The sequence below is a fragment of the Passer domesticus genome, chromosome 17 (assembly GCF_036417665.1).
Source record: "Passer domesticus isolate bPasDom1 chromosome 17, bPasDom1.hap1, whole genome shotgun sequence".
Lineage (NCBI taxonomy): Eukaryota > Metazoa > Chordata > Aves > Passeriformes > Passeridae > Passer > Passer domesticus.
The window spans coordinates 9,302,313-9,320,708 of NC_087490.1; the positions used below are offsets into that span (position 1 = coordinate 9,302,313).

General features: G+C 55.4%; 2 protein-coding genes across 2 annotated transcripts; one reads left to right on the plus strand and one right to left on the minus strand.

The window, feature by feature from the left end:
• Window positions 1–649: 649 nt before the first annotated feature.
• SRRD (SRR1 domain containing) lies at window positions 650–2,470 on the minus strand. The gene is made up of 7 exons (XM_064393146.1): window positions 2,322–2,470; window positions 2,209–2,249; window positions 1,999–2,129; window positions 1,826–1,924; window positions 1,593–1,747; window positions 1,312–1,357; window positions 650–1,030 (listed from the first exon to the last, which is right to left on the minus strand). The coding sequence occupies exons 1-7, from the start codon at window positions 2,468–2,470 to the stop codon at window positions 824–826; spliced, it is 828 nt and encodes a 275-aa protein (XP_064249216.1). The 3' UTR covers window positions 650–823.
• Window positions 2,471–2,508: 38 nt separating this feature from the next.
• Window positions 2,509–15,505, plus strand: HPS4 (HPS4 biogenesis of lysosomal organelles complex 3 subunit 2). Its single transcript, XM_064393136.1, has 13 exons — window positions 2,509–2,634; window positions 3,410–3,500; window positions 4,140–4,283; window positions 5,247–5,354; window positions 6,494–6,610; window positions 6,719–6,813; window positions 8,038–8,110; window positions 8,794–8,827; window positions 9,390–9,486; window positions 9,947–10,835; window positions 13,117–13,249; window positions 13,520–13,628; window positions 15,188–15,505. Exons 1-13 carry the CDS (start codon window positions 2,600–2,602, stop codon window positions 15,357–15,359), a joined length of 2,097 nt encoding a protein of 698 aa, XP_064249206.1. The 5' UTR covers window positions 2,509–2,599; the 3' UTR covers window positions 15,360–15,505.
• Window positions 15,506–18,396: the final 2,891 nt, after the last annotated feature.

Genomic DNA, 18,396 nt, shown 5'->3' on the forward strand with positions numbered 1-18,396 from the left:
CAGGCAGTAGCAAGAGGATGGAAGGCCAGACTTCCCAACTCAGGAAGCCAGGCTAAGGGTGAACAAGCAGTACTGACACTTGGAATTGCCACTTGGGACAGGTTTACCAGCAGGTTAGGAGGAAACACATTCCCTGCTCCAACAGCTCAGTGAGGGCTGGCCTAGCTGAGTCCCCTGAGTCTCTAGTGGCAAATGTCACAGCTTGTGCTGGCAGTGAGTTACTGTCCCCACAACATCCCTCACACAGTGAGCTTCTCTTTGCTGCACACAGCCAGGACCTGTCCCAGCTCTCTCTGCTGTGGGGCTGCAGTGGGTAAGAGCACAGAGGTGAGGGAAGGAACACTGAGGCTTTTTCCTGGAGGGAGCCAACCTGGTTGTTCTCAGGACTGATCAAGAGGTGATCTCAGCAGCAAACAGAACTGGGAGCTTTTTCCAAGTGTGCACTGGGAACCAGACCCCAACACCTCCCTCTACAAACCCCTCTGATAATTTCCCCTTCCTGATGCTTTGCAATGTGTGTAGGACATGCAAAGGCCTTGAATTGTTATGGAAGGGGAGGGAATCAGAGCAGTCACTGCAGTGGGAATGGCTCCCAAGGCAGGCTTTGGTGGAATTAGTTTGCTGTGGTTCAATGAGTATAAATCAAAGCTCAGCTTTACTTTTTTATTAAACAAAATACAAAAATGTCCCATCACCTCAGCATTCAGGTGCTGCCACTTTGGACAGAGCCTGATGCCACAGTTGCTCCTTGAGCTCCATCTGAGCTGCACAGAAGCTTCCATGGGAAGAGATGAGGATCCCAGCCCTGCCACCACAGGGATGGTCAGGACTTGGCAGTAGCTTCCTCCCCCTTCCTGATGATCTCCAGGTCCTCACAGTCTTGGTACATCGGCTCCTCCACGAAGTCCCAGACCTCAGGAGAGAGTTCCTGCAGTTTGTCCAGGGGAAACCAGTGCACGGAGGTGTCATTGAAGGTGTCCAGGTAGCGGGGGTGACTGGGGAGTGCCACTTCCTCCACTCCTTTCAAGACCTACAGATCATTTGGGGAAAAAGTTACAGACAATGCAGCAGCCCCTTCCTGCAAAGCTGAGCCAGTGAGGATGAGAATGCTGTTCTGTTACCCTCAGCCCCTGTGTGCAGGATGTTCTGCAGATGTTCAACAATCCTAAAGTGATTAGCTTTTATGTTACAGTGTCTAGGAAAAAGGTTTTGAAAATAACCCTCTCTTCTTTCCAACGGCAGTTCATTTCCATTTTCATTAAAAGGTGTGTTGTCAACATGAAACAATAATGTTAAACTGTTGCCTCATACCTTTGCTATGTAAGAATAATCTCTCTCCAAGATTCTGGACAGCAATCTGCAGTAACAGAAGATGTCCACATTAGACAATGACATTCCTGTGGATTTAGACAGGTTTTCTGCATGCGGGTGGGATAGAGGAGGGGGGAGAGGGCTCATGACTGAAAACTTTATGGCAATGAAAATGCACAAAACAGGGAAATTGCTGTCATAAGCAATAAAATTAAAGTGTGGGACAGAGAAGAGGAAATCAGGGTGGGAGGCACTAGAGCCTGTCCAGGCTGTGCCCTGACCTCTCCTCGATTCCTCGGAAGCTGTTCCCGATGATGACCAGCTTGGAGAGCGCCGCGGGGCTCCAGTTGCTCCACAGCAGGTTGTTGTACAGGGCCTTCCCGCAGTGCACCATGTAGAACAGCGTGGCCGCGCCCTCGATGCCGCGTTTCCCCTCCTGCCCGGCAACCACCGAGCCCGTCAGGGCCGAGCCCCGTCCGCGGGTCCCCGCGGTGTGACCCGGCGGTGTCCTCACCTCATTCTCGGGCAGCACGCACATCCCCAGCGCTCGCAGCGCCGCCGCCTCCCGCGCCGAGAAGGCCGGGTCGAACAACGCGCAGCGAGCGGGCGGCACCTGCGGGACACGGCGGCGTGAGCGGGGAGCGCCCCGCCGCCGCCCCCGCCGCTCCCCCCGGTGCCGGTGCTCACCCGCAGCTCGTCCAGCAGCAGCAGCAGGAAGGCGAGCTGGTAGCGGGCGGCGGGGCAGCGCCCGAAGCGGCCCAGCCCGTAGCACACGCAGCGGGCGGGCGGCTCCGCGCCCAGCGGGGCCCGCACGGCTCCTGCGGGCGGCGGGGTCAGCGCGGCGGAGCCGGGGCTCGCTGTCCCCGCTGTCCCGCACCCCCCGCTCCCCGCACTCACCGGCGCTCGCCGCCCAGAAGCCGGAGCTCAGCAGATCGTCCCTGCGGGGAGAGCGCGGCGTTAGCGGGGCCCGGCGGGGAGAGAACGCACACGGACCCGTGCCGGGCACTCACCGCGCCTCTCGCAGCCGCCGCAGCACCGCTTCTGTTCCGGGGCCGCCTTCCCCTTCCTCCTCCTCATCATCCTCCTCCTCCTGCTCACGGCGGCCCCGCCGCCGCCGCCGGGCGCGCCCCGCTCGCCACCCTCCCGCCGCCTCCGCCATGCGCGCGGTCACGTGCGCGGTCACGGGACCGGGGGCGCGCCCGGAACCGGCGGCGGGAGCGAGCGGGGCGATCCCGGAGCATCCCGGAACCGCGCGGAGCATCCCCGAGCCGCCGCAGCCCCCGCAGCCATGGCCCGCCCCGCCGCGCCCGGCCCCGCGCCATGGTGAGCCCCTTCCCCGCCCCGGGAAGCGCCCTCGGCCCTGCGCGGATCGCTGTCCCCGGTCCGGGGTGAGCTCTGGCAGCCCCCGGGGCTCAGCAGCTCGGTGCCGGGCCGCGGGTCCCCGCAGGGCCGGGAGCGGATCCAGCCCCCCGCTCCTGGCCCGGCAGCAGCGCGGCTCCCTCTGAGCCAGCCTGCGCTCCGGACCTGGGCTGCTCCTGCGGGAAAACTCCCGCACCAAGCTCGCTCCGAGCTCGTGCTGGCTGACGGGACACGATGGGAAGTGTTACTGAATACGTGCGTTCGAGAAATTATAATTTTCTCTTCGAGAAATTCTGAGCAGAATGATATCACATCGTCAGAGGGACCCTGCTGTCTCCTGCTCTCGGGAGCTCTTGGGTGCAGGCAGCACCCGGGAGCTGCTTGGGATACACATGGATAATAATTCTCGATAATTATAATAATTATTGTACTCTCTTAACTATGATTATCCCCTGTGCTGAGGGTGCAATATCTCACAAATCCACTTTCTTTCCAGTTCTCCTTCCTGGTGTCTGAGAGTTGGAGTTATAGAACCTGTTTTAAACTCACAAAAGTGGTGAAATTTAGTCATGAGGGACCTTTTTGGTGCTGCTTTTGGGTGTAAACTCGGTGTGATTGTGCAAAGACTCATGTCTCTCTATTTGCAATAAATTTTTGTTGCTCTTCTGAAGAAATAGAAAGGAGAGGGAGAAGGGTAACAGTTTTCAAATACACAATCATTTCTGCCAATGTTTTTTAGGTGGAATTACTTTTTCCTTTATGATGGCTCAAAAGTGAAGGAGGAAGGGGATCCTACAAGTGCTGGCATCTGTTATTTTTACCCTCCCCAGGTAATGTCTGCTTTATTACCTGTAAAGGGTTGCTGATGGTTCTGGATCGGGAGGGGTCGGGCTTCCAGATGGTTTGGATTAATCCTTACTTAGTAGCCACAAAAGTTTTAAGAATTTTTTTAAGGAATCCCAGTTATCAATTAACTCCAGGTGGAGCAGGGCTGGGCTCTTGGGGGTTAAACTCCGCTCCCTCCCTGAGGAATGGGCCAGCACAGCCCAGCTCTGTCCTGGTGATGTCAATAAACACACACGAGGGATGAAAGTTCCTCTCCATAAGCCCTTGTGCTGCCTGGAAAAACAATCCAATTATTTTTCTCCCAGAAATTTGCCTGTTCTACTGCGTTTGATTTATAGAATCCTAGAGTTGTTAAGGTTGGAATAAAATCAAGTCCAGCCATGAACCCAGCACTCTCTTCACCACTAAACCTTGTCCCCAAGTGCCACACCCACACGTTTTCTGAACACTTTCAGGGATGGTGACTCCACCACTGCCCTGGGCAGCCTGTGCCAATTCCTGACAGCCCTCTCTGCAAACTGAGTTGAAATGATAATTACTTTTTATTTATACCTAAAAACAGCAGTGATTTTTTTTTTCCTGAGTTCTTTTAATGGGAAGTTCAAGCCTTGTCTCCCTGGCAGACCATCCCGGAGCAGCAGGAGCTGCTGTGTGGGCAGATGGCCGGGGTTGTTCGCTGTCTCACCGAGATCTCCGGGGCCCCTCCCAGCCTCGTCCGCCTCAGGAAGCTCAAGTTTGCCGTGGTGGTGGATGGAGACTTTCTGTGGGTGAGTGCAGGAGCTCCGGAGCAGTCGCAGAGTGAAAACAGCCAGGGGCTGAAGGATGGCATCAGACAATGAGGGTTTGTTTTTCAGGGTGTGGGCTGCACCCAGGGAGAGCTGGGGAGGGTCCTTGCAGTGCACAAATTTAATTTCATTCGTAACTTAAATTCTGTTTTCTGAGGTCTGGCAGTCGCCTCAGCTTTCTGCAGGAACGTTTAAAGTACCTCAATTCTGTGCCCACACCCAAAGGGATTTCTTAAGATGTTCCTGGCTGGAAACAGAATCCCAAAATCCCAGACTGGTTTGGGTTGGAAGGGACCTTAAAGCTCATCCAGTTCCACCCCGTGCCAGGGGCGCCTTCCACTGTCCCAGTCCAACCTGGACATTTCCAGGAATGGGGCATAACAGGATTCCATGTGCTGCAGTTTGTAAGGACACAGTCACTGTTAGATAGTCTGATTGTTCTTTCCTTCCAGCCCTCAGCACCCCCAGAGCTTTGTAAATGTCCACAGATATTTATATATAAAGAGCAGTGTATGGCAGTTGTGACAAAAGAGCCCCAAACCATCCCCTGGGAACTGGGCTGAGGCCAGTCAGCCCCATTTAATTGGCACTGCTGCTTCTGCTTCAGCAATTCAAAAACGAGATGGAGCATCACCATAACATTAATAATGAGTTAATTTGAATATTTTGAAGTACTTAGCTATTAAAGCACCAAGTTAGGTCATCTAACGTGGGAAGGGAGTGTGTCTGAAGCACTGCATTTCTGATATTTATTTATCCTGTCTGTGCCAGGGCTCTTGTGTGGGTATGTTTGCATTTCCTTTTCCTGTGACTGTGATTCCAAGGGGTGTCTGCCTGCACAGAGCTGCCTGTCCTTGTGTGAAAGCGATGAGAGCTGTTCTCACTTGTCGTGCCCGAGTTCTGTCAGACAGACAACCTTCTCCATCCCTGCTGTGTCTGCTGCAGGTTCTGGGCTGTGCTGTGGAGCTGCCTGACGTGAGCTGCCGGCGGCTCCTGGAGCAGCTCATCGGCCTCTTCACCTTCTACCACGGCCCCGTGTGTGGTGCATACACGGTAACCAGGGGCTGGGGCCATGGGCACAGGGTGACAAGGGACTGGGGTGTGGTAACCAGGGGCTGGGGGCATGGGGACAGGGTGACAAGGGACTGGGACATGGTAACCAGGGACTGGGGGCATGGGGACAGGGTGACAAGGGACTGGGACATGGTAACCAGGGACTGGGGGCATAGGGACAGGGTGATAAGAGACTGGGACATGGTAACCAGGGACTGGGGGCATGGGGACAGGGTGACAAGGGACTGGGACATGGTAACCAGGGACTGGGGGCATAGGGACAGGGTGATAAGAGACTGGGACATGGTAACAAGGGACTGGGACATGGTAACGAGGGACTGGGGATGGGGGGACATGGTAACAAGAGACTGGGACTTTGTAACGAGGGACTGGGACATGGTAACAAGGGACTGGGGACATGAGGACAATGGACTGGGACATTGTAGCAAGGGACTGGGGACATGGGGACACTGTAACAAGGGACTAGGGATGTGGGAACAAGGTAGCAAGAGACTGGGACATGGTAATGAGAGTCTGGGGACATGATAACGAGGGACTGGGACGCGGTAACGAGACTGGGACGTTGTAATGAGAGTCTGGGGGCATGGGAACATGGTAACAAGGGACCAGGGATGTGGGGAGAGGGTGACAAGAGACTTGCACATGGTGACTGAGGACGTGGGGATATAGTAACAAGGGACTGGGACATGTTAATGAGGGACTGGGACATTGTGATGAGAGACTGAGGGCATGGGAGCATGGTAACAAGAGATTGGGACATGGTAATGAGGGACCTGGTAATGAGGGGCTGGGGACACAGTGACTTTTGGGGAGATTTAAACACTTCCCGTGCTGTCCCAGCTCTGCAGTGTTCCCTTGTGTTGCCTTCCTCCTGCCAAGGGTCACACATCCAAGAAGTCAGACCTGGAAAAGTGATCAGGTCATCCCCACCATTGCTCTGACATCCTGTGGGGCTCTGCTGAACCTTTCCCAGATGTTCACCCTAAAGAGTTTCCCCTCAGTATTGTCTCCCACCTTTTCCTGACCTTATCCTGTCAGGCCCTGTGGATTGCATCTCCCATCCTGAGTGCATGGACACTTTGCAGTGACAGTGTTTGTGGGGGTTTTGCCACCCACAGGTGTTTTCCCAGGAGGAGCTGAGCAGGGAGTGGGACAGGTACATTGAACACATCCAAAAAAACACCAGTGACCTCCACAGGATTTTCAATTCTCTCTGGCATCTGGATAAAACCAAGGTAAGAGCCTGTCCTCTGCAGTGCCCCAGTGCCACTGTGTTTGTTTGTTTGCTGCTTGGAGCTTTCCCAAGGTTCTGTGGCCTCACTGCCCTGCTTCTCCCTGGCCAGGTGGATCCCCTGCTGTTGCTGAAGGCAGCTCTCATCCTGCAGACGTGCCAGCGCTCTCCCCATGTCCTGGCAGGCTGCATCCTCTACAAAGGCTTGTAAGTAACCAGGTGTTTGTTCCCTGGAGGGTTAAATCCACCCCTTTCCAGGGCTTGGATCCTGGAGTGCATCCTGGGAGCAGAGCAAGGGCTCAAAGGCTGAAAACCATCAGAGGTTCAGGCCAGGCAGTCCCTGGCTGTCTGTGGCTCACTGAGACTGAGTGGTTCGTGGAACTGTGGGATCATGGAATGGCTTGGATTGGAAGGGATCTTAAATCCCATCTAGTTCCACTCCCTGCCGTGGGCAGGGACACCTTCCACTATCCCAGGTTACTCCAAACCTCATCCAACCTGGTCTTGGACACTTCCAGGGATTCAAGGGCAGCCACAGCTTCTCTGGGCACCCTGTGCCAGGCCTCACTACCCTCATGGGAAGAATTCCTTCCTAATATCCCATCTAACTCTGCCCCCTGGCAGTTTGAATCCATTGCCCCCTGTCCTGTCACTCCAGGCCCTTGTGAACAGTCTCTCCAAGGTTATCTGTGCTCGTCACCATGAGGGAGTTCAAGACTTGGGTTTTAGTAGAAATCTGCTGGTTTTGGTACTCAGCAGGATGTAAGCACTGAATTTCTGAGGCTTTTTAGGGGGAAGTCACCCAGGAAAAGGGAGATGAGTGGATGTTGTGCTTTCCCAGCAGCGTTCCCTCTGCAGGTGTGCAGTTCAGTGCAGGTGTGTCCGTGTGTCCCTGGGTTTGTCTGACCTGCTGGCCAGGAGCACTGTCTGTACTGACAGGAGGTGTGCAGGGGGATGAGCCAGGATTCCCCACAAGAAATTCCAGCTTCCTTCAATCAAGATGACTGAATGACTTCAAGGAAAGCCTCCAAGGTGGCCCTGAAAGACAGGAGGTGGGGAATTCCGAGAATTCCTTGGCAGCAGTGCTCAAGTGCCATTTTTCTTTGGCATGAACTGTTCCAGTGACACCTTTTACGGGCACTGGAAATGTGCCACAAGGAGAGCATCTGCCAGAGAGTGACCTCATAGCTGCAGGCAGGACATTGGATTGAGTCACTGCAGCACCTGAGAGTGAAGGGACATGGACATTTGACCTGAGGAGGGACTTGGGAGCCTTGTCCTGTACCAGGGTGTGTCACCTTGTGTCTCTGGTCTGTCTGGTAGAGACATTTTGTCACCAAATGTCATCAGAGTTGTCTGAACTGATGATCTCTAAGTTCCCTCTCAAGCCAGACCATTCTGTGTTTCTCTGACTTTGCTTTGTCCTTTCAGGATTGTGAGCACCCAGCTGCCACCTCCTCTCACTGCCAAAGTCCTCCTGCAGGGCAGCGAGTCCCCAGGCCAGGTATGGTACTGAACACATTCCCTGCAAGCAGATTCCTGGAAGGATGTGGTGTGGGAGCTCTTGTCACACAGATCTGGCATGTGTCACCAAGGGGAAGGACAAATATTGGTGACGATGCTTAAAGCTTTTATTGGTTATGATTTAAAAAGGTTCCAAGATTTCTGCACTAGGAATTAGCTTTTTTTTTCAGTCTTTAACTTACTGAATTCCTGAGTTCTCATTTATGTGGTGTTTTGACTTGCTTTTTACACAAGTTTTGCTATTTTCTGGGAAATCCATCAAATGAGTGTGTGACAAACAGCAGTTTTCATTTGCTTTAAAACTTGCCAAAAGTTGGTATGTGTGTGATCAAGATGTTCTATAAAAAAGCCATCAGTATGCAGATATGGAGGCAACCTTTGCTGTTCTTCTGCTTGAATGAAGGGAGTTTCTGTGCCCTGAGCAGGTGGTGATGATAAATCTGGGCTCTGTCCTGAATTTTAGGTGTATTTTGGTTCTTGGGAAGCTCCCCTTGGCTTTGAGAGCTCCCTAAGGACCAAAACCCTTCCCAGCACCGAACAATTCCAGCATTTGCTGGGGGGGTGGTGTGGGGTCTGCTGCAGCCTTGGGGGACTGGGAGGGTGACAGAGGTGTCCTGGTGTCCCTAATCCATGCACAGAGCTGATTTTTGGTTTGTGTTGCAGAGTGAGCCTGGAGCTGAGGAGTTGCAAGAACCTGGTGAGCATCCAGCTGCATCCTTTGGGCTGCCTTCCCTGCATGGGAGCACTGGCTGGTTCTTTGGGATTCACACCCAAGCTGTGCTGGGTGCTGGAGTAGCTCCAAAATATCCCAGAGGGTGTTGCTGCCACCAGCCAGCCTGTGCTGTATGATCAGGACCAGCTCCTTCTGCTGGGTTTGCTCTTTTGGGTTTGATTCCAGTTCTGCAGATTCCCAACCACGCCTGCCTTAATTCCAGTTCCCCATGTGGCCACTTGGCCACTGCCAGGCCCTGACAACAGATGGCTGGTGCTTGCAGTCCAAACCTCCAGCCATCCCCTCCCAGCATCAGCGTGGAGATGATCTGCCAGGATGGAAACACTGAGGGGAAATTTAACTGTGTCAGGCACGAAGGAATGAGCAGGATGGGAAAATGCTGGGAGGGTGGGAGCAGGCTGCCCAGCTCAGCTGGGATGCAGCATCATGGCAGGCCTGCAGCTCCTGCAGAACCTTGGGGTTGGTGAGGTTTGGTTTGTGGTTTTAAGCCGGGACATGTCTGTTGAATCCTGCCCTGCTCTTGCAGAGCCCCTGCTGCCTCCTGGTGTCCGAGTCCTCCCGGTGTTCCTCACGGCTCAGGAGGTCTCTGCACTCCAGGACTTCCCTGTGGAGTGGAAGGCCAGGTAGGAAACCAGCCTGGCCCAGAGGCAGGAATTGCAGCAGGAGCTCACACAGGCACTGTGTCCCTGTTGCCATTGTCACTGTTTTCCCTGGAACTAACTCAGGCTCTGTCACTGCCTTTGGAGCTGCATGAGGCCCCTCAGGCTGGGCAGAATTGTCCAAACCCTCCTGTGAGCAGCCTGGAGCAGAGCTGCTTCCCCAGGCCACCTGTGATCTCTTGTCCCTCAGCTCACAGCATTGCTTTGTGGACAAGGCAGGGACATTCCCAGGAGCCCGCAGTGTAAGATTCCCAGGATTTCACCTGTGTTAGACCTCAGCCCATCCTTTTCCCAGGTCTCTTTGATCAGCCATTGATCAGTGATCAGCCATTGATCAGTGTCAGGAGCCACTGGGGTTAGCAGCTGTGGGATAACTCCACGCAGATCCTGCTCAGTGTTTCATCCACTTGTCATCTCCCACTAGGTCACCCATGTCCCCAGCAGGCCCCAGAGGAGAGGAGAGTGCTCCCTGCTCCCAGGCAGTTCCAGAATCAACAGGAGCTCATAAAAACCAAGCCTTGGATGGAATCTCTGTGCAGGAGTCCCATGAGGACACATCAGGAACACCTGCCCCAGGAGATGCTGTGCAGTTGGGCAGCCCTGCAAGTCCTCTGATGGACTTTTCTGGAACGGGAGCCAGCACAAGGAATTCTCCAGCTGCAAACCTGAGTGGAGCAGGCAGTGAAAACTCAGAGCTCGGCAGGAAAACATCCTTCCCCTCAGAGAGCGACACAGAGCAGCTCCCAAGCCCTTCCTCACTCCAGACTGAATGTACTTGCACTACAGGTCCATACCTGGAGGGCTTTTCCTTTCCCAACCCTTACTCCTGGGAGCAGGCGAGCCAGGACAAGAGGGAATCCCTTGCAGATTCTGATGTTGATCACTGTGCTTCCCAAAATTCGCTTTCAGTCAGCCACAGTCCAGCTGTTCCCTCTCCTGCCCGGGAGCTGAGCAGAAGAAAATCCAGTGAGCAGGACAAGGCATGGACTGTGAGCCAGGAGCGTGTGTCTGGAGGAAGTGACAGCACAGCTGGTGACCACGGGTGGGGCTTGGATTGTCCAGGCCCTGCTGGACACACACAGCTCCTCAGCAGGAGGCAGCCACTGGTCCCAGAGCTTCAGGAGGCTCTGCCCAGTGCCCCTGCAGGGGACAGACCGTGTCCCAGCAGCAGGGAAGGCAGCTGGGACAGGCTGGGTGGCAGAGAGGGTGAGCCAGCCCAGCTGAGCCTCTACGTTCACTGCATCCAGGGCTTGGTGCTGTCGCTGCTGGCTGAGGAGCGGCTGCGCCGGGACCGCAGCGCCCTGGAGGACGTGGTGAGTGGGAAAGCTCTGCCCCACTGCAGCCGCACTGGTGGGGAGCACAGGGCTCGCAGCTGAGCAGGGAGTGTTGAATGGTGCTCCCCGTGCCTCCGTCACCTGCTCCGAGCTGTGGCAGCCGCGGCTGCGTGGGAGCTGCCGGAGCGGAGCGGGGACAGCCGCGTCTCACAGGCAGCTCCCGGTGCTGCTGTTGTCTGGCACTGCCGGCACCGGAGCAGAGCGTGGGGGTGTGCCAGACACCCGCGGGCTGCCAGGGGCCTGTGCTGGAGCTGGGATTCGCTGGGGATCCCCGTCAGTTCCGTGCTTTTTGGGAAGGGAGGTTGGTTGTGTTGAAGCCCCAGCCCGCACGTCACCGCCTCTCCCTCGGGGAGCACCGCAGACGTGGCTGGCAGCAGGTCCCAGGGAGGTTCCCTTGGCTGTGGGAGCCTCCAGGCTGCTCCTTGGGGATGCCATGTGGGCACTGCACCCAGGTGACACCAGAGCAATCCCAAATCTCCCCGTGGTGGGATTTGGATGCCCAGACTCCTCAGTGAGCACAGCTAATGGGGCTGCAGGGGCAGGATGTGCTGGCCCCCCATTTTTCCTGGGAAGCATCAGCTGCAGAGCTGCTGCCTGGCCTCTGCCTCCCTACCAGGAGCTGAGTCAAAGCTGCAGAGCCCTGTTTGATATGCCAGTTGCCATAGGAACAACCTAATTTCCTTCCCCAGCCAGACTGGAAGGTGGAGGGAAGCTCAGACTAATGCAGAGCCTCAAGGTTGCTCCTTCCCCTCGGAGCTGTGGGACACCTGGGCCCTGGGAGCTGGGGAATGTCTGCTCTGCACAGCAGGGCTGATGTGCCTGGCTCGGGATTGCTGCCAAATCAGCTGAGCCCAGAGGTGCAGGTGGGCCCCTTTGCACCAGACATGGCACTTTGTCCCCTTTCGGCTCGTCTGGAACAGCAGGGGGACACAGGCAGGTGGGAATTGTCACGCTGGAGAACGGAATCCCTATTGCACAGGGATTGCACACTCCATCTGCCTTGGTGTCTTGCCCTGGCGCTGACAAGCTCTCATTCCATTCAGATTCCTCTTTTCCCAAATATCTGCTTCCATCTCACGTACCCTTGTTTTGGATCTCACCAAAACTGCACTGTCACACAGCCTGGAATTCGGCTGTGGCTGGGCTCTTCTGCTGCACCCTCCCGTGGGTGCAGGTGTGTTATCCCTTGGCAGAGGTGCCCTGCATGTCCCATTGTCCCAGGAGGAGGGGCAGTGTCTCAGGAGGTGCAGCTGAGCTCTGCTGCTGGTGCCTTTGAGGCACAACCCCAGCTTGTCTATCCCTTTGTTTATCTGTAGGTTAAAAATGAGCCTCAGCTCTCAGGGATGTCAAAGCTTAGTTGTAATTAATGTTTTTTTGAATGCTTTGAGGCCCCCAAATGACACCAAAGAAGGGTAAAATATGCTACTTGTGCAGCTGTGAACCTCTGGGAGGGCGGGTTCCATCCCAGACTTTCCCTGTGGAGTGGGAGGCTCTTGGCCTCGCCTCCTGCTTCTCTTTAGGTCTTATCCCTTCATTTCACTGCACAGAAAGGAAAATCTGTGCCGTGACAGGGGTCAAGGATAGGCCAGGCACTGGCATCCTGCTGAACAAAAGCTTGATCCTCTCCCCAGTAGGGGAAAGCTCATTGGCAGGGTGAGGATTATGGAGTTAATCTTCCCAGGAGTGGTGGAGGACCCCTGCCTGTGCCCAGGGAGCCTCAGCATGATCAGGGCCTCTGGGCTACTGAAAATCCATCCAGAATATCAGCTTGGCATTCATTCAGTGCTTTGTTGTGTGTGTTTGTACTGCCCAGTGTAAGCAAAGGAATGTCCCTTGCTGGGGCTGTAAATCATGTGAAATGAGCCCTGGAGAGTAATGGTTGGTGGTAAATTAATGGGGCCTTGCATTTTCCTGTAATTAGTAGCATCAGGTGGCTTAATGGCTGATTTTCAGGTTGGAGGGCCCTTTTCTGAGTCATAGAACCCCAGACTGGTTTGGGTTGGGAGGGACCTTAAAGCCCATCCCATTCCAACCCCTGCCATGGGCAGGGACAGCTCCCACTGGACCAGGTTTTCCAGAGCCCATCACTGCCTTGGGAGCTCTGTAACTTACCTGTTCCCTCCATGCCAAAATTTCCCAGCCATTTTAGGTGGGACAGCAAAGCAAGGAAGGATCTGGTCCTTCTGTCACCTGAACTCCTTCCAGAACCTCCTTGAGGCTCAGGTGAGGCTCGGAGTTTTTCCTTTCTCTCTTCCTGCAGTACCACAGCAGCCTGGCCTCCCTAAATGGCCTCGAGGTTCACCTGAGGGAGACCCTGCCCAAGGACTCCTCGGCCTCAGCCAGGACCAACTACAGCTTCACACACTATGACTGTGTCCAGAACATCCTCACGGGTGAGCCTTCTTCTTCTGGGCCTGCAGGAGGGAGCAGTGAGGAGAATGGGGTTTATGGGAGCCTTTTCTCACGCCTCAGACACCATTTCTCAGCAGAGCTCCCACCACAGAGCCCAGATCAAAGGCCCTGTTGGGGGAGCTTTGTCTGCTGGGATTCAGGGTGTCCCCAGCCTGTCCAGGGTGTGTGGTGAGCTCCAGAGCCTTTTCCTGCTCAGGGAGCAGGGGCACACTGCAGGGTGGGTTTTTAACCCCCTCTCTCCTGTTGTGCAGCCAACTTGCCCCACACCCCCGGGCCCCTGGAGCGGCACTTCCTGAGGGCAGCCACACTCATCCACTCTGACTTCAGCCAGCTCCCCATGGCCTCAGAAGTGATCATCAGGTAAGGGGTGCTCACAGCCCTCCTGCCCCAGGCTGTCACAGAAAGGCAGAACCCCTTTGCAAGGCTGGCTGGGTTTTGATCAGGTTGTCACCACACTCAAGGACCGGTCACATTGCTTTATTCCCTAAGTTTGCTTTGATTTGTGGGTTCCTGGATGCTGAGAGGCTGCAGTGGCACCAGGAGGGTGGACTGAGGGCACAGCTGAGTGGTGCTATGGCTGGGATTAAGATGCAACACTGACACAATTGCCAGTTCCTGGCACCGTAAGGTCCTAAGACGCAGTTTTAAATTTAGCTGTTCCTAATAAATTTGTGTCTCGGCAGGGAGCCAAAGGCGCCCAGAATTGGCAACCTAGATATTGTTTTCTTGCACGGCTTGTTGGGTTGGAAACACACTGTGATATGCATGGCAAACTCAATTGTGATGCACCAGGCAGGATGGTCTTATCACAGCCAGACCCCTTCCCAAAACCCAGAGCTTTTCCTGACATCCAGAGCCCTTTCCCAGGCCATGGCTGAAGTGGACACCCCTTTGCTCAGCTGAGCTGGGACTGCACAGATTCCACCCACCTGGTCCTGCTTGTTTGTCCAAAACATGATGAAATAAAGATGCTCCTGGGAATTACACAGTAACTCTGGCACCGCTTGCCAAGGGAATGTGAATCACACACGTCAGTACTGGAGAATTCCTTGTTTAGCATAAGCTTCACTGGCTCCTTCAATCCAATCCTAAACTGACTGGCTAAGCTGGCATGTTCCCTGTTACCCCGAAAAAAGAAACTCCATGTGTGAATCAGCCTGAGTAACAAGATGACTAAAACTGCTTTATTTTATGGAGAGTTGTCACAGAAGGGTGTCAGCAAACATAGCAGTTGCTGCTTTCCTCCTTCGAGGATGAATCCAGGGTCCTTGGCTTTGCTCCCTGCCAGCCCTCCTGCAGGAAATACTCTGGGAGGGGGGATTCTTAGTCTTAATTAATGTTTTTAATCACAGCTTTGGTGGTGACTGAATCTGACTCTTGTCTGAGCCTCATCACACCTGTGAGTGAACACGTGGCTCCTGCTGCGAGGTGTGTGCTGGGATTTGGTTGTGGCCAGCAGCAGTGGCAGAGGAGGAATGTCAGGCACGAGGAGTGTTCCAGGCTCGTGGTGTGCTGGGCTGGGCTGGCAGCAAGGGGAGTCTTTGGAGTGTGGCCACACACAGAATCCCAGAATCATTAAGTTTGGAAAAGCCCTTCCAGACCATCGTGTCCAGCCTGTGACCAATCCCCACCTTGTCACCTCCAGAGCACTGAGCTGGACTCGGTCACAAGTTGGACTCGATGGCCTTGGAGGTCTTTTCCAAACTAAATGATTTTGAGATATCTCACCTTCCCTTTTAAGGATGCCAGGACCCTTTAGAAGGAGGATTTGGTTCCCTATGGCCTTCAGGGGTTTGGTGCCTGTTCAGCTCCATGCTGAGACACCTGAAAGTCCTTCCCAAAACCTGGGAGCCCAGTGCCCAGCTGTGAATCTTGCCCAAAGCTGTCAGCCTGACCCCTGCCTCTCCCTGCCCCTCCAGGAACGCCTCCACAGCCGTGTATGCCTGCCGGAATCCTGTCCAGGAGACCTACTTCCAGCAGCTGGGAGCTCCACTCCGCAACTCAGGCGTCCCCAACCCGCACGACAGCGCCTTCAGCCTGCCCAGCAAGGCCAAGCAGAAGCTGCTGAAGCATGGGGTGAACCTGCTGTGAGCTGCTGTGCTCAGACAACAGCTCAGCCCTGTGCAATGTTCATCTCCAGTGAGGATAATCTCAGCTGTTTATGCCCACAGAGGCACAAGGCCCTGCCCTGCCTCTGTGGGGTCTCCAGCCTGCCAGGCCCTGAGGAAGGGACAATCCTTGCCCTGTCCTGCAGCACGTTTTGGGCTGGTGCAGGTGTCATTGACAGCATTTACCAAAGACTGAGGACAGAACACAGCATCTCAAGGCTCTTGGTTTACATGGACTTCACAGGGACTCTCTTGGTGCTCTGCAGACTCCTCACGTGCCTTGAGCTGAGGTAAAACCTCACCTTGCTCAGAGTTACACAGCCCCTGGGCACTGCTGGCTTTCAGAGATGTCAGTCAGCCACTGTCTGTGCCTGCACTTGCCCTGGTCAGACTTTGGCTTTATTTCTGTCCCTTAATCCATGGGAATGATCCTTCCAAGACATTGTGCCTTACCTTGGTTAGCAGTGCCTGCCTGTTGTCACACGGGAGCAGAACAAGAGCTGCAGAGCTCACAATCCCCCTTTGGGTGCTCCCAGGAGGTTTTTATGCCACAGGTGACTCTGGAGGGATGTCCCTGTCCCTCCACACCTCCCTGGTCAGTGATGGTCCAGCCCTGCCCTGCCCTCCTTGTGCCCACCTGGCCGTGCAGCCTCCCAGGGGCTGGGTGCTGGTGGTGGTGGTGTGGGTGTCCCTCAGCCTGTGCTCCTCCTTCCTGCTGCAGGACCTCACTTCACTGCTGTGTTTGCCCACACTCTCCAGACCCCAAAGTTGCCTCTTAGCTGATGGGACCAAAGAGGTTTTGTATCCCCTCAGCAGCTGTCCCCTTCCTGCTCTCACAGTGTCCCCAGTCCGTGGTGGCTGGGGAGGCCCTTGGTGGTGGCTGCTTACACTGAGGGGTGGATAGCTGTGTTTGGCTGGGCTTGGAACCTGCTGCTGGTGCAGACACACCCCTCAGTGTGACTGTGGAAATAAAGGAGTCTCCAAGGCTCATCCCAGCACTGTGTGTCAGCAGCCAGAGTCACGTTGTTGTTGTGTTTGTGCTTCCTGGCGTGATGGGCTGGGCTGTGGGAGCTGTTCCCTGTTTACCTCCTCCAAGGGTGGTTCCTGCAGTGCTGGGGTTGAACAGGCAGAGCCTGTTGGTTCAATCAGTCCTGCAGAGCAGCTGCTGGAAGCTACCTGATGGATAGATGTGTGGCTGGTGTCACCAAGAGACATGAATGAGGGGAGGTGCTGAGCAGGCTCGTGCTAGAATCAGAGCTGGGCATGGGCAGGTCACCACTGCTACAGCTTCTGCTCCCACTCCAGCACAGATGGTTCCCAAGGTCACTCTGCCATCCCAGGGCTGCTCTGCAGACATTGCTGGGAAGTTCAGAGGACTCCAGAGGATGAGCCAGCTGCTTGCTCTCAGGGGTGGCTGGGCACAGATGCCACCTGGCTGGCAGCCCTGGCAGCTGAGGAGGTGTTTCAGCAGGAGCAGAGTCGTGTGGCACTGCTCCCATCCTGGGCATGCAAGGACTGTCAGGAGCCTGTTGGCAGTGTAGGAGTGAAAACTCCCTGGGAAGCCTGAGCTGGAGTCACCCTGGTGATCTCCCGTTTCAGTGGCATCCATGTGGAAGATGGCACAAGGTAAAGTGCTGCTTCCCTGGTGACTTCCCTGCACAAATCCACTGGGTGATGGACAAACTGCTCTGGTTCTGGAGGGAGCACAGGGAACATCGTGAGGAAGGACATCAGGGTGGGAGAAGGCAGGAGGGATGAGGGTTGTGTGCTCTGGGATCCCTGCTCAGCTGAGCCAAGTGACTCCTCTGGGAGATGCTGCTGTGCCTGTCCCTTCTGTGCCCTCAGCAGATTTGGATTCCCTCTGCAATTCCCAGGAGAGGAAGCCTTGGAGCAGCAGGAGCAGCTCCAGCCTGCTCTGCTCCTCAGGGAGATCCACTTGGATCCTGCCTGAGCGCTTGGGAAGTGCTTGTGTGCTCTAGCAGGAAACACAAGAGAAGTGGAAGGAAAAGCCTGAGAGGGACAGGAGGGAGATTTGGCACAGCACAAACTGGGTGGATTCTCCTGCCTGCTGCCGTCAGGGATCCTGCGCTGCAATCTGCTGAGCCGTCTGCCAGCCAGGAACAGCTGGGCTGGCTCTGCTCCTTCAGCTGCTTGGGCTCAGTCTGCCCACCCAGCCCTGTGCTGGTCAGGAGGGAGCAGCACACAAAGCTCCCAGCCCGCAGGGCTATGGCTGTGCTGGAGAGGATGCTTAAAAATGGGGCATTTTGAGCATCAGGGGATGAGGAGCAGCTGGGCCTGTCTGAGTGCTGCCAGGGGGGCTCATGGGGAGCAATTCCTGCCCTGCCAAGCTGGGTTTGTGCTTAAGGGGGTGAGGCATTGGTTTGCAGGCAGTTGGGTGGGGTTTGAGCAGCACCCTCTGCCCTGGAGCTGCTCCTGGGAAGCTGCTGCCTTTGATGAATCAGTGCAGGCAGCTGGAAGCAATTCCTGAAATGGTTTGTGGATGCTCTGGCAAGGCTGATGGCTTCTGTGGGGAGCTTCGGGCCTGCAGCTGCTCCTGGGGACAGTCTCTGCTGCCCTGGGCCAGGCAGCAGGGCTGGAACCCACAGCTGTCCCCCACCAGCAGGCTCTGGGAGATGCTCCCTGTGCTCCTTGGCAGCCTGGGCTCCACTGACATCACAGAATCCCAGGATGGTTTGGGCTGGAAAGGACCTCAAATACCCATTTGCAATCCCTGCCATGGGCAAGGATCCACCCACTAGACCAGGTTGCTCAGAGCTCCATCCAACCTGGCCAATCCAGGCCTGGGAGGCAGTGACTGGTCAGGACAGAGTTTCCATGGGCTGGGTATTTTTGAGCACTAGCCATGCTCACTGTATCCCTGGCAAACAGGCCCGTGCCCCCTCCACCCTGCAGCTCCTGCTCCTTCCAGGCCACTTCTCCCACCAGCAGCCAGATAAGCAGGACCCAACCCCTCAGTGTTTGCTTGACCCTGGACTCGTTAGAGCAGCAGGCAAAGCCCA

Coding starts and splice junctions, on each gene's coding strand:
- SRRD (XM_064393146.1), bottom strand. CDS start 2,470: ATGGCGGAGGCGGCGGGAGGGTGGCGAGCGGGGCGCGCCCGGCGGCGG. Junction 2,250..2,321: donor CGGCGGCTGCGAGAGGCGCG/GTGAGTGCCCGG, acceptor CTCTCCCCGCAG/GGACGATCTGCTGAGCTCCG. Junction 2,130..2,208: donor CTTCTGGGCGGCGAGCGCCG/GTGAGTGCGGGG, acceptor CGCCGCCCGCAG/GAGCCGTGCGGGCCCCGCTG.
- HPS4 (XM_064393136.1), top strand. CDS start 2,600: ATGGCCCGCCCCGCCGCGCCCGGCCCCGCGCCATG. Junction 5,355..6,493: donor CCGTGTGTGGTGCATACACG/GTAACCAGGGGC, acceptor TGCCACCCACAG/GTGTTTTCCCAGGAGGAGCT. Junction 13,250..13,519: donor TGTCCAGAACATCCTCACGG/GTGAGCCTTCTT, acceptor CCTGTTGTGCAG/CCAACTTGCCCCACACCCCC.